Source organism: Aulostomus chinensis, chromosome 1, assembly GCF_037954235.1.
Source record: "Aulostomus chinensis isolate RoL2024-O1b breed Wild chromosome 1, RoL_Achi_v1.0, whole genome shotgun sequence".
In the NCBI taxonomy this organism is placed as follows: domain Eukaryota; kingdom Metazoa; phylum Chordata; class Actinopteri; order Syngnathiformes; family Aulostomidae; genus Aulostomus; species Aulostomus chinensis.
Genome location: NC_141320.1, coordinates 57,045,878 through 57,060,562, shown reverse-complemented (window position 1 = coordinate 57,060,562; position 14,685 = coordinate 57,045,878). Strand labels below are relative to the sequence as shown.

Here is a 14,685-nt window from a genome sequence, read left to right as displayed (position 1 = left end):
TGCGCGCTGCAGAGGCTCCATCCCTCATTCCTGACTTGGAGTCCACAGCGCACACTCCTAACCAGGAGGAGCTCCACGTCCCCCCCCCTCACCAGTCCCCTCTCAGCCCCTCGGAGGTGTTTGCTGTGTGCAGGATTTGACACTTTGTCGCACCAACTTCTTCTTTCCTTCCTCGGAGAGCTGCGGAATTTGATTTCTGCCGCGCGTTGCTTTTCCTCATGCGTGTTGAAATGGACCGTGAGGAGTTCCCCGGAGGGAGGCTATCAAAGTTCTGAGGTAAAAGCGTTATATTTATTCCATCAAACTCATCAAATATTCAGCGCTTGGCCTCACAGTTCCTCGCCGCGGCTCATTCATAAACTGCTGGAGGCGGAGACACCGGGACCTGGCCGGACTCGCTCCTTCCCGGGGACGGTCATGAGGAGGTCCATCAGTCTCAGTAGTTCCCTTTGGCCCCTTAAATGCATTACACTACTACTAGTACTACTACTGCTTCTACTTCTAGGAATAATAATAATGATGCTGAGCTAATGTGGAGTTGTGCAAACTCCATTTACCCCCTTATAAAACTGCTCCAATTAATAATATTTCATCAGAAATGAATGAAAATGTAATAAAAAAAAAGCCTTATCATGGGATCATTCCAGATATTCAAGTTTGCCATTCAACCCATCGCATATATTTAGAATTATTTTGAAAAATAAAACAGATCAGTCTTATTTAAAAAAAAAAAAAATTAAAGTCCATGTAATTCTTTCTGAGAGATTCATGAAAATTTCAAAAGTGCCAGGGTTACAATGTTAAAGCTAATGGAAAAAAAATCCTGGATCTTGTTCATAAAAATACCACCACCACCACCACCACCACCACCACCACCAACAACAACAACAACAACAACAACAATAATAATAAAAACAATAATATTTCTGCCATGTGCAGTGATGATTCTGTTTGCTGAGGCAGCAGTAATACACATATGACTTCACTGTTTTTGTGAAACACACAGCTGCTGTGACTCCAACCCCCCTGCTGATGAAAATGGACCGGTCCACCATGTGCGTCCTCCAGACCCTGCTGCTGCTGTTGCTGATGGTTTTACCCCCTGTGGCCTGCGCTCCCTGCCCCCGCCCCTGCTCCTGCCCCCGGCCCACCGAACTGCACTGCACCTTCCGCTCCCTCCTCACCTTCCCAGCTGCTGTATCCAGACATGTGGAACGCATCAACCTAGGGTCGGTCCCCCCGGCAGCCTCACCACTACGGAGCTTGACACAGACAACAGGTTGAATTTACTGCTCACATTTGTTTTTGCTGTTTCAGGTTCAACAGCATCAATAAGCTCACAGAGAAGTCGCTGGCTGGTATGAGGAGGCTGGAGCTGCTGATGATCCACGGGAACAACATCCACACTCTGCCTGATGGAGTGTTCCGAGACCTCATCTCACTCCAGGTACCCTGAACCTCCTAACACACTTCCTCCCAGTGTGTGTCTGTGAATTGTCTGCTGCTCCGCCATCGCAGCTGTAAGTTCAGATGTAACCAGATGTTAACAGGACTGGAACCAGCTTCCTGTCCTGTCAGTCTCTGCAGTGTTTGGTTCCTTTTAAAGATTACAGCTGGTTCATGTTTCTATTTATCATCAGTAGGACAGTGTGCGTGTGCGTACGCATGTGTGTAAACCTCGTGTGTATTATAATTAACATGCTTTACCAGGACCCATTAAGGCTTCGGTCCTGAATATAAATCTGTTTTTTTCTAAATTTGAATTCTGATTTCCTTTCTGAAATGTTGATTTAAATTTAATATTTGACATTTGATTTGATCTTGATGATCATCCTCCTCGTCTTAGATGTTGAAGATGAGCTACAACAAACTGACGGAGCTCACGAGACACAGCCTCCAGGGTCTGTGGGGTCTGACAAGATTACACCTGGATCACAACCAGCTGGAGTTCATCCACCCAGATGCCTTCCATGGCCTCACCTCCTTGAGGCTCCTGCAGCTGGAGGGGAACTCTCTTCAGCAGCTCCACCCGGACACCTTCACCACCTTCACTCTGATAGGACACCTGCATGTGTCCACACTGAGACACCTGTACCTGTCTGACAATGGGCTGATGTCCCTGCGTTCGAGGCTGCTCGAAACCATGCCGCAGCTCGAGAACCTGTACCTCCATGGGAACCCATGGTCCTGCGATTGCAGCATGATGTGGCTCCATGACTGGGACAAAACCTCACCAGGTTAGACCCTGACACTGTAAACCTGTCCAGTGAGCTCTACATCAGTGAGGCACTGCTTCCTCTGCTTATTTGACAGCATTTTTGTTTTTTGCTCCAGGTGTCTTGAAATGTAAGAAGGACAAGGCGCTTCCCAGTGGACAGGTGTGTCCTATATGCTCATCTCCCAGGATCCTCCAGCAGAAGGAGCTCCAGGCTGTGGAGAACCTGGTGTGCAGTGGCCCTGTCATCACCTCTCCTCACAGGACTTCCCCACCTGAGGACACAGAGAGTGAAGTGATGACCATGGAGGACTTCAGGGAGGTGGGCAGCAACATCTCTTTGGGCCTGTCAGACGAACATGGCAATGAGGTGGCTCTGGACTGTAGCTTAGGTGAGCCTCGAGAGCTCACCAAGGTCAGCTGGGAGCAGCTCACTCAGCTCCAGCTGCTGTCCAATGTTACATTAGCAGTGGATCTTGAATGCCCTGTGGACAGAGAGAAGTATGAGCAACTGTGGAGGTTAATTGCCTACTACAGCAATGTGCCCGCGCACTTAAAGAGAGACAGTATACTCAGTGAGGAGCCTCGGCCAACCTACATATATAAACAGGATTGGGAGAAAGACGCCCTGTACTACACGGGCGTTAAGGTCAACATCATGTCCCAGGCAGCATGGCTAATGCAGACCTCTGTGGACCTCCAGCTGAACAGGCTTCAGTCGTCAGGCAACACTGTCAAGTTGATCTTGAGCACCTTCCTCTCAGAGACAGTGGAGGCTGAGCGGGAGCGGAGGCTGAGAAGAACATGGGTCATGATCCAATCAACAAATATGACACGCACAGTTTTCAGTGCTCTCTTGGGCAGTCCGGTTCAAATGGACTGTAGCGTTCACAGTTCTGGTCTGCCGGTTATTCACTGGATGCTGCCAGATGGCTCCAAGCTGGAGGCCCCATCCACTAGCTCAGACAACAGGGTGTCTGTGTCTGCTGATGGGAGGCTGGCCATTCAGTCTGTCAGTCACACGGATACAGGAGTCTACTACTGTATTGCCAAGGTTCATGGAGACCTGGCTGTCCTGCCCTTCCATCTGACGGTGCAGGACTCCTCCAGTCCTCCTCCAGGGCAAGATGCCTCCCTTCCACCCATCGAGGGATCTTCAGGGAACCCCCTTTCCCTCCCTTGCACTGCATCTAGCTCCCCTGATGCTGAAATCAACTGGATTTTACCAAGCAGGAATATAGTTAGCCTCCATGACAACTCCTCCAGAGCTTTAGTCTACTCCAACGGCACCCTACACATCCCACGCACTCAGCCAGCAGACAGCGGCTACTACAAATGCATAGCTATCAATCAGCATGGTGTGGATACACTCGCTACAAAAGTCTCTATTGTGAAGCGCAAAGAGACTGTAAGGCCTTTGAAGAGGTTTCCAGCGAGACCTCAGTCAGCTGCAGGGGTCAACACCAAGATTAGTGTCCCAGCAGAGGATACAGAGGAGGCATCCGGAGACATGGAGGGGACTCAAGGGGGGGTGTCAAGGAGCCGCATGGATTCTTTGAGGAGGAGAGTTCCAGGAGGTGTGGCAATGGGCAGGAGAGGTGCGCATCCGTCACGGGGTATGTGGCAGAGACAACCAGTGCTAAGGAAACAAACAGGATCACGTGGCGAAGACAAGAAGGATATTGTTGAAAATAGGAGGAGGATCAATATGTCAAAGAGTAAAATAGATCCAGAGAAGTGGGCTGATATCTTGGCAAAGATTCGGGAGAAAAATGTTCAAAACACTGTGACAGCAAACCCGGCCCAGCTCACTACAGAGAGGGAACACACAGAACCAGGAGGAACCACTGATGGATCACCGCACACTCCACAACTGCATACTCACAATAATGAAGACACACATGTGACCTTGAAGAGCTTAATTACACACAACAGACATAATCTGACATCAGACAGCCGTTACACACATGATATGCATGCTACAACAAAACCACACACAACACAGAGTTTTTACAACCTGCAGCAGATTACAACTGAGGATGTGGAGCCACACACAAGTTCACACAGTGAGGCTCCACCGACCACATCTGTTCCCCTGCACACTCTCACTTCCTGGCATGTCAGTGCAAGCACCGCTAGTAGCAGCGATACATTTTCTCTACAACACAATGATAACATAAATACAGATGTTTATGGAGTCAAAACAGCGGAGCGGTCCAAGGCATCAGAGAGCAGCGAGAACACGGATGGACTGGATATTGTTGCCAGCTCTGATACTGAGACAGAACTCTCCTCAAGTGGAAGTCCCATTATCCACTCAGTCCATCCAAATAAATCAGAACCAAACCAGGAAGAAAATGGAAAATATCATGATGAAGCTGCAGTGACATCACAGCCTCACACTCGGCCAAAACACATAACGCTTAATGATTTCCAATCACAAGCAATGCTCACAACAGCATCTCTGACAACTGCTGTGGTGCCCACAACAAGTACAAGGGGATTGCAAGGACCATCAACCACAGTCCACCAACAACAACATTCCAGAAGAAGAAATGGAGGCCGGAGGAAAAGGCCCAACAGAAGGAAACAAAAACAGAATAAATTCAGCCATTCTCTCACCACTACACCTGTAAATCCTCCCCTGGAAACCATCGAGACCACTCCCTCACAGCTAAAAATACACACTGTGGATGTTACAACAGAGTATTTCCAAGCCACTGTTCCATTCAGCAGCAGCCAAGCAGCATCATCAGGCAGACTGAGTCACAAGGAAAGCAATGTCTCAGGGCAGGACGAGGAGAAACCCACCTCCTCCCCACCAGCATCACCCCACAAAACAAAGGACAGCCTCAGCCTTCTACCTCTGGAAAAAAGACTCTACACATCAGTGGCACCAGCATTTCCACGAGCCTCTCCAGAGGTACCACATGAAGAGGTTCATTACGAAACAGTAGTGGGAATCTCTGAGGGTGTGCTGCCTTCAGAAAACTCAGAGATGCAGACATCACTTAGTCAGCAGAGTTACGAAGACAGCAGTCTTCCCTCTGTCAAACCCATCGAGGAGGCACAGAAACCAAGAATTGGCGGAGGGCTTGGACCTGCACCATGTTCTGGAAATTCCTGTGAGACCCAACAATCTTATGTGGAGGGATCATATCATCTGGATCCGCTCAAAGAAAAGGCTGAAGAGATCAGCAAGTCTGTTATGCTGCTGCCATCCGCCACCACCTCAGCTGCTTCCTGGTTTGCACATGAAACAGAAGCAACCTCCAGCATGTATACACCTGATAGCTCCACGGTAACACCGAGCATGGTCTATGAAGGTGTTACCATGACCACCGCTGCAGGCCCTGATAATTCAGACCATAGCTTCAGTCTAACTGAGACCACAAGGGAGCCAGAGGCTGAGCAGCTTCTTACGGAAACCTCAAACACCGGGATCAGTGCTTGTCTTACAACAACAGCACCTCCCTCGGTTGCTTCATCAAGGTTTGATCCCATGACCGAACCACATGTCCCACTACCCAAGCTAGACCACTCACCACAGGCCACCACCCAACAGGGTCCTCAGCTTCGTGGAACTCCACAAAACATTGGTCGCCCAGTCCAGCCCCTTACCATGTCACCATTGAGGGGAGCACCAGACATTCACCCTGAAACACAGTCACATGACCAGGAACAGGCCCTGTTCACAAGCACAACTTCCTCAGCTCTAAATCCGAGCCATGGACACACAACGCAGCAGATGACCACCGCTGAAACAACCATTCAGCCTCATCCATCCCGAGAGAAGCTACCAACAACCACTCAGGATCAGTCCAGAAAGCTCCAGTTACCTGCTCGAGGATCCTTTCCAAGAGGAAAGCCGAGGATAATCCTGAGTGATTCCCAGACTTTCACAGTGAGAGAGGAAAGAGACGCTCAGCTTCCTTGTGAGGCTGTCGGTGAGCCAGTACCCTTCCTGTCATGGACCAAAGTTGCGAGTGGTATGTTTTACTTTTCCTCTTTATTACATTTTTGCAGTCCTCCATGTCTTTCAGTGGCATATCTGGTGAGAACACGAGAGAGATGCTGACATCAGCTGGTTTGCATGCTGGTTTGGATGATGATCATCACAGAAGATTATTGTTCATTGACCTTTGGTTCAATTTGATTTGGTCTAAACTCTCTTGAAAAAGTCTACATTCAGAGACAATGATGACCCAGAATACTAATTCCACACCAATGATAGACTTAGAGAGCTTAAAGATAGAAGTGCTAAGGACAAAAATGTCACCTGTCAATCATCCTGCCGTTAAATCAGCAGGCTGATGATGCCACAGCTGTCAGGGAGAGGGATGAAGAACTCACTGACATGGATCTGAACATATTAATAAACAATTTAGTTTTCCTTGAGGCAATCTCGCAACTTTTGCTTGAACTTGTAGAAAGTTTTGGCTTTTAGTACTTTTGTTGAGGGTATTTTCTGACATTGATAACCTTTGTTTGGAATATGAGGTTCCAGGCTCTTTCAGATTCTTACATGAACATTAAAGAAAAATGTGAACATTGTGTACATGAACTAAACCACCCAAGAAATTCTGTTCAGACTGAAAGGTGCTGGAAAAGTCAGGTGCTCAGATGTGAAACATTCAAATAAGAACCTTTGGCAAATTAAGATGTTTTTTTTCCCTCCTGTATTATTTCTTTGTGACTCCATAAAGAATTGACCACATGTATTTAGCTTGAAGCTAATGGAGACTCTTGGCTAACAACAGCTAAACTGTCCAGAAACGTCAGTTTATAAATTCTCCAGGTTGTCTGGTATAATCCAAGTCTTCTTAATACAGACATATGATCAGTGATCCTCAAAAACTTTGACTGGAGATTCAAAACCAGTGGTTCAGCACTTCTGTTGATGAAGCACAGCATGTTTCATTTGTAAAGTTTGTATATTTTTTAACTTTGTTTTCTCTCCATTTATGCAGGTGCCAGTATTGCTCAGAACACCAGGGTCCAGAGGTTTGAGGTGCATGTGAATGGTACATTAACCATCAGAAACACACAGCCAACAGATGGCGGCCAGTACCAGTGCATTGTCCAGAACCAGTATGGTACAGACAGGATGGTGGTTGACCTCGTGGTCCTGTCACCCCACCCTCAGCAACGAGACGTCACTGTTCATCTTGGTGGCAGCATCGATCTTGAGTGTGATGTTGGGGGTGATCCTATACGTCGAGTCACATGGGTGCTTCCTAACCAAGCCCACATGGCTCCTGCCCAACTCAGTGTTGGCTCCCAGCAGCGTGTGACTGTCCTAAGGAATGGAACGCTCCGGATCAGCCAGACTACTTACACTGATAGGGGACTTTATAAGTGCATTGCCAGCAGTGCAACTGGACCTGACACAATGTCAGTCCACCTCTATGTCTCAGCATTGGCACCAGTTATTCAACAGTCACCAGAGGAGAACAGAACCCTGACTGAGGGCAGTCGGGCCTACATCCACTGTACTGCCACAGGGGCCCCCCCTCCAGTTGTCCAATGGGTCACACCTGAGGGCGTACGGCTCACTCCCTCTATGTTTGTTACTGGCCACAATCTTTTTGTATTTCCCAATGGCACCCTCTACATACACCAACTGGGCCCAGGGAATTCTGGGAGATATGAGTGTACCGCCAGTAATGCAGTTGCATCCACTAAGAAAGTGGTTGTTTTGAATATTGTGAGGAATCTCTTGTCTGCCAAAGCCATGATCACCTCATCATCACCCCAGAGAACAGATGTCATCTATGGGGGAATACTAGTGCTCCACTGCATGGCAGCAGGTCAGCCAGACCCTTGGATCATCTGGAAAACACCCTCAAAGAAGCTGGTAGATGCCCAGTACAGGTAGAGTCACCCCAGTACAAGCTTCCATCCTCAGTGAATGCTCAAATGAAAACCCTGATATAATCAAATGATATAATTTCTACTTTGTTTTCAGTTTTGACCCCAGAATCAAGGTGTTTGCCAACGGCACCATCACCGTTCATGCTGTGACCAACAAAGACGACGGGGACTACCTGTGTGTGGCGCGCAACAAGATGGGTGATGACTATGTACAGCTGCATGTCAATGTGCTGACGAGGCCTGCCAAGATTGAGCAGAAGCAGCAGCGATCCAATCAGGAGGTGGTTTATGGCGGAGACCTCAAAGTGGACTGTGTGGCGTCTGGGCTTCCCAACCCGGAGATCAGCTGGGCATTGCCAGACGGCACCATGGTCAACCCAGTCAAACAGAGGCAGAGTGTCAGTGGGGGGCGCAGTCGCAGGTATGAGTTGCTCAGTAGTCTCTAGGTAGCAATAACCAATTGCCGTCACTGAGCCTGGAGCTTGTGCTTTCACCTTATACTAAGACCTCTTTAAATTCCTTTTCAGTTCCATTTTAATCCATAATAACTATTTTTGTCATTATGAAATCCACAAACTCTAAACAAATACAGCTCCAAAAATATTTTACAACTGTTGGTTGTTGTGTTGAAAGCAAGTAAATTTATGTTGAATCTGTAGGCTAGAATAGAAATGTCTACCAATGACCTCACTGACTGTAGCTCCATCAGTTGATGAAATCCCTGCTACACTCACTAAGACAATTCCTCAATTGGATCTGAGTTTATCTTTGAACAGATATTTGTTTGATGGTATGAAACCTCATTGAAGGAGTATTTGAAAAAAACTTTAATCCCTTTAGACCTGCATCAACCACATGAAATAACACTCTTCAACATAACACTTGCATAGTATCACAGATATGCTGGAAATGTTTGGAATTTAGTCGGAACGTGTTTAGGAAGTCTGGATTAACAGTTACAGCTTGTATGTGCTGCTGTCCACGGTAATAAACACCAACATACTGGAACCATTTAGAAGCGGTTTATAAGAAAACTCGCTCGTGCGTATGTTGGCTGAACGTTAGCAGGTGTTGGAAACTGCATCGAGTTGTTTTTTCATTCTTCCTCAGCCTGCTTTCACCCTGCTGATCTCACCATAAACCTGCGCATAATTAATCAATTCAAACCTTAGAATCATATGTGATTGCTTCATGAAATTAAAACCAGGCTCGCTATTGGAAACTCCTCCCTGACTGAGCTGTGAGTGCAGCTAACTCCCTTTAGATTCATGACTTTTCTTTTCCACAGAAAAGGAATTCAAGAAGCTGCTATGATACAAAAATGCCTTCATCCTTAAGCTTCCATGAAACCTAAAGAATACTGTAGATACTACTTCAACTACCACACATGTTCTTGAAACATGAAACCCACTCATAAGTTTGTTCGTAGTCAAATCTTAAAAAGAAATAAAAAGCCATAATACTGGTGTGTTAAGTGGCAGATAACAGTGGCAGTAACCACCTCTGTCCTCTTCTTCACTGCGTCAACGCTCTGCAGATACGTAGTCTTTGACAACGGGACCCTCTACTTCAATGATGTTGGCATGCGAGAAGAGGGTGACTACACATGCTACGCTGAGAACCAGCTGGGCAAAGATGAGATGAAGGTGCGAGTCAAGATCAAGGCTTCGACTGCCCCACCACGGATCCAGGACAAAGACCGCAACACTGCCAAGGTTTTCTATGGTGAGACAGCATCACTCAAGTGTCATGCGAAAGGAGAACCAATGCCGGTTGTCACTTGGATATCTCCTACCAATAGAGTCATCTCCCCTTCTGTGGATAAATATCAAGTCCTGAATGATGGGACATTGGTGATTCAGAAGGTCCAACGTTTTGATGGAGGGAATTACACCTGCACAGCTAGAAACAGTGCAGGACAAGACCTTAACATCATCAGACTGGAGGTCATGGTAACACCCCCAACGATCAATGGCTTGAGAGGCACTGAGAATGTTATTAGGATGCTAGCAGTCCAGGATCAGTGGAAGCTGATGGACTGCATCGCAAAGGGAACTCCCACCCCTCGCACAATGTGGGTCTTACCAGGAAACGTTATTCTACCTTCACCATACCACAGCAAAAGAATGACAGTTCACCAAAATGGCTCCTTGGAGATACGGCCCCTCAAGAAGACGGACTCAGGTCAACTGGCTTGTATCGCTCGAAATGAAGGAGGCGAGGTCAGGTTGGTGGTTAACCTGGATGTAAAGGAGGCTGTTGAGAAGCCACAAATTAGAGGACCCAAAACAGACAGCCTGTCTCTGACTGTGGGGACTGACATGACTTTGAACTGCTTCTTTGAGGGTCCAATGCTACCTCACATCACATGGATCCTACCCAGTGGAATACCTTTACTGAGTGGCGCTCGCTCCTCCAAGTTCTTCCACCAGCCCAACGGCTCTTTAATTATTAGCAACCCGTCTATAGCTGAGGCTGGAATGTACCGCTGCTTGAACTACCACTCTGGAGGTGTGGTGGAGCAAATCATCACGCTGTCTCCCGGGAGAAAGCCAGAGATCATCAACAGGTACAGCTCTCCTGTCAGCATCATGAATGGAGAGACCTTCTTTCTCCATTGTCTTACCAGTGATGAGCCCCTTAGACTGACATGGACGCTGCCCAGCGGCGTTGTCCTCAACAGACCGCAGAGAGCAGGACGATATTCTGTCCTGGCCAATGGAACACTTGCCATCCAGCAGGTATCAGTTTATGATCGGGGGTCCTATGTTTGCAGAGCTGCCAATGAGTATGGCAGCTCTCTGCTCTCAGTGAACGTAGTAGTGATAGCGTACCCACCCCGTATTACCAATGGCCCCCCACCTGTGATGTACGCCAAACGTGGGGTTGCTGTTCAGCTGAACTGCATCGCAACTGGTATCCCGAGAGCGGAGGTAGCGTGGGAAACTCCTGATAAAACCCGCCTAGCTGCCAGTGCGCAGCCACGTCTTTTTGGCAACAAGTACCTCCATCCACAAGGCTCCCTCGTTATCCAGAACCCCACACAGAAGGATGCCGGTGTGTACCGGTGCACCGCCAGGAACGCCATCGGCATTGACTCCAAAGCTACATTTCTTAATGTATTCTGAGTGCTGTTGCTGTGCTCCCTGGTCCTCCACCATGCACTGCTCACATGCAGCTTGTGTTTTTCATTTTAAAATGTTGTAAAACTGCTGTCACAAAGATGAAAGAATGAGTGGAGTGAAACCTTCACTGGGGATCTGAGTGTTGCTGCCACCATGTTTAAGTCACTCAAACTACTCTGAATTCTCCCCAAGCCTCCCGTCTCTGGGAACTGCCTCAGTTAAAAGCAGCGGGAGAAATGTCAGTCATTTGAGAAACCAACTCGTTGCTTCAGCAGGTCAGCTTTGACCATCCGAATCTTTCTGTTTAACAATGATCATGTTTTTAATCCGTCAAATGTTCCCATCAAAATGTTGCGTTTTGGAGGTTCAAACCACCTTTTGTATTTATTAATCTACACATAGTGCAGTTTACACACTGTTGTATGTGTAGCGGTGACCGACGGCCTGGATTGGTTAATAGTGTTTATGTAAAATAGGATTTATGATTCTGGTGCCTTATGATGAACATACACAATAATTACTGGTTAAGAAGTACAGTAGCTCTAAATTCTATATTTGATGTGCTGGCTTCACAACACAAAACTTTGAAATATTTCAATTCACTCAGAGAAGCTGAAGTACTTCATGTACTCCGAGGCAGAGCTGAAAAAAAAAACTTTACTTGTTAAGGGTCTTGGCCACTTTCTGTTACAACTTAGGTTGAATCTCTTATAACTTAAGTTGAAGGCAGAAACTTGACCATCCAGGTATACTTAAAGTAGTACTGATATTATAATTACAGTTTTACTTGACTCAAGCACATACATTTATAAAAGTTTTTTTTTTATTGTCATTTCATATTGTTCCATCTCTTCAAGTCATGCCACTATGTTGGATAAGCCACACCTATTAGTCAGCCAGTTATTGTATGAGCTTACATTATGTATATTTCTATACATAATGTATATTTCTATACATCATGTATATTTATATGCTTTCTGTGTATTTATATACGGTGTGCAGGGCGAATGGCCACATGATGGTGCTATTGACACAGGTCCTCTTTGAGCTTTCTGTGGTTTTATATCATGTTTTTATTGTCCAACCCAACCGACTGTGGTAGAGCTATGTAGTTTTGATACACGGTAGGTATACCAGGTGTGTAGAAATACACCAAGTGGTTCAGTTCCAGGCTTCGTCCAGTTGTACATATCAATACTTTTACTTTGACGATTCAGAATGTTGGACAAGGACAGATTATGTCCAGCTGTAAAGAAATAAATAACGTCCATTTAAGAAAAACAACAACAACTAGGATATATTGTTTAATTTAATTGTAGAATTGAATTGAAAATATGTACAATGTTGTGGAATCTGATTTTAAAGTTATTTGAATGTTTCGTGTTGCTCTGTGTGTGTTTCATCCATGTAAGGTGTGTGTCCTGGGTTCCTGGGGTTGGTCGTTGGAATCAACCGTGTGCCTCGTTTCACTCGGCGTTGATTCTCCATGTCATCTTTTATGAACTAATTGTCTTTGAAGGAATTTGATTGATAGCAATTTCTACATTTCAATAAAAAAGATTTTCATCTAAGTGCAGAGACGAGGAGAGGAAAAGATGGGAAGATTGCCACAACTATGGATGATGTCCATTTGTGAGGGTAATGTTTCTATTTAACTTAACAAAAAAAGCCTTCAGGAGACCAAAAAAACTACATATTTTCCACTTTTTCCACATGACAAATAGCGTATTTTGTCCTGCAGGAACTGAGGAGCAGATATAAATCAGACAAGAATATTCAATTTAGCATGTAGGATGAATGAAGTAGGTCACCATTCTTCTGCAAGAGTAAAACCTTGCAATTATCGCTCTGGGAATACAGCCGCAGTTTTCTCTTCTAGCAAGGAGAAACATCTGGAGCCATGAGGAAATCCCCCCATTAGTTCAGCAGAGTCGGCCTGAAACGGCCCCACTATAAACTTCAGTGTCTTTGGCATTCATCAGCAAAGCGCTGTCTCTGCTGCATCAGCTCGTTTCCACCCAAATGCTCTTCAGCCTACATGGGAAATGTTCCACGCGCTGATAAGGCTGCGTTGAGCGATGCGCTTGTCGTCCCCGACAGGTAAGCCAGACTGATCATGACATGCCACGTCATGTTGCGGGGCTGCGTTCAAAAGCGCGTTTACTTGTACTCCGGCGCTGAGGTAACAGGCCGTCTGACGTGACTGGAAATGAAAGAAGACGTCGTGATTTAAGGGATCGCAGCTAATCAAGGCGCTTCCTCTTCCACTCAGAAGCAACTAAATAAGAGAAGCTGGAGCATTTGAGAATTTGTGTCCTACAGCGACATGATGAATGCGCGTGAACATCAAGGCACTTCATGTCTGATCCACAGAGGAGCTGAATTTGAAGAGAAGTTGAAAGGAGCACTCCATCAGAAGACTTTGGCAGTGTAGATGTGCAGATTCATTGGTAATGAAAGCAGCAACTATTCTTTTTCTTCATTGCTTGTGCTGCTGCTGAGATTCTGACGTTTTCATTGGGTTCCCGGTTGAAGTCATTCTGCTGAGCGGCGGCGGCCTCTACTGACAACGCAAGGTAAAAACAGGACGCGAGACTTGGTAGAGCCCTGCGCCGTTGTGTCTCTTCAAGTTGCATCTGATTTTGACAACAAAATCCAAGGAAAGGAACAGAAGCTGTTATAAGGAGTTGAAAACACTTGAGACTGAACACACGTAAAACACATTTGCTAACAGCTAGCGACCATGACTAGCAGCAGGTACTGCTGTTGTCCTTTCGTGAGAATTCTGAGCTAGCTTCCAACTGAACTTCAGTACTGGTTTTTAGCGTTTTACTAGCCGTCGTGCTCAAAACACACAATGTAGAAACAGATGTCGCAAGTGTACCATCATAATGTCAGGAAACATACAGTACTCACCTCAGTAAAAGAATGGTGATTGCAGTACTCTTCAGTCATTATACTGCTACATAGTGAATAACACAGCTGCTAACTGAGTCTTGACTCATGTAATTGAGTTTTTTTTTTTTTTTTTACATGCTCGTGTTTATGGAAAATCACCCGTCTTGAAATGTGGTGCGGTATTTTCTGCGGCAGTGATTTGTATACGGTCACAGATTTCCATGGCACGTGCTCACTGTTGTCATCAGTACTGCGTTTAGTAGGGCTGAGAAGTAAATTCTGCTGTGGTAGTACTTCAGTCATGGTTGGTGTTGAGACCATTATTTTACCCTGTCTGACATGAACTAACTGGGTTCCTTCAAGGTTACATTAGGATAAGTGCTAGGTTGGCTAGTAGTGGTTAGGGCTACGGTTAGGGTACGCTTCCAGGAAGTGTTCCAGCATTCTCTGAAGTGATGAAAACATGACTGCGTCGATATTCTGGCTGTAATACATGTTGTGTGTTTGTGTATGCATTGTGTGTGTGAAGTCACTAACACACTCCAGCAGGAGCAGAGGGACTTCAGTGTCCGT

General features: G+C 46.2%; 1 protein-coding gene across 1 annotated transcript; it reads left to right on the top strand.

Moving 5' to 3' along the window:
* The first annotated feature begins 226 nt into the window (after positions 1 to 226).
* mxra5a (matrix-remodelling associated 5a) lies at positions 227 to 12,489 on the top strand. Its single transcript, XM_086202806.1, has 8 exons — positions 227 to 276; positions 1,007 to 1,229; positions 1,318 to 1,447; positions 1,847 to 2,237; positions 2,335 to 6,204; positions 7,186 to 8,089; positions 8,184 to 8,510; positions 9,627 to 12,489. Exons 2-8 carry the CDS (start codon positions 1,033 to 1,035, stop codon positions 11,215 to 11,217), a joined length of 7,410 nt encoding a protein of 2,469 aa, XP_086058932.1. The 5' UTR covers positions 227 to 276; positions 1,007 to 1,032; the 3' UTR covers positions 11,218 to 12,489.
* The last annotated feature ends 2,196 nt before the right edge of the window (positions 12,490 to 14,685 follow it).

Coding starts and splice junctions, on each gene's coding strand:
- mxra5a (XM_086202806.1), top strand. CDS start 1,033: ATGAAAATGGACCGGTCCACCATGTGCGTCCTCCAGACCCTGCTGCTG. Junction 1,230..1,317: donor GTGGAACGCATCAACCTAGG/GTCGGTCCCCCC, acceptor TTGCTGTTTCAG/GTTCAACAGCATCAATAAGC. Junction 6,205..7,185: donor ATGGACCAAAGTTGCGAGTG/GTATGTTTTACT, acceptor CCATTTATGCAG/GTGCCAGTATTGCTCAGAAC.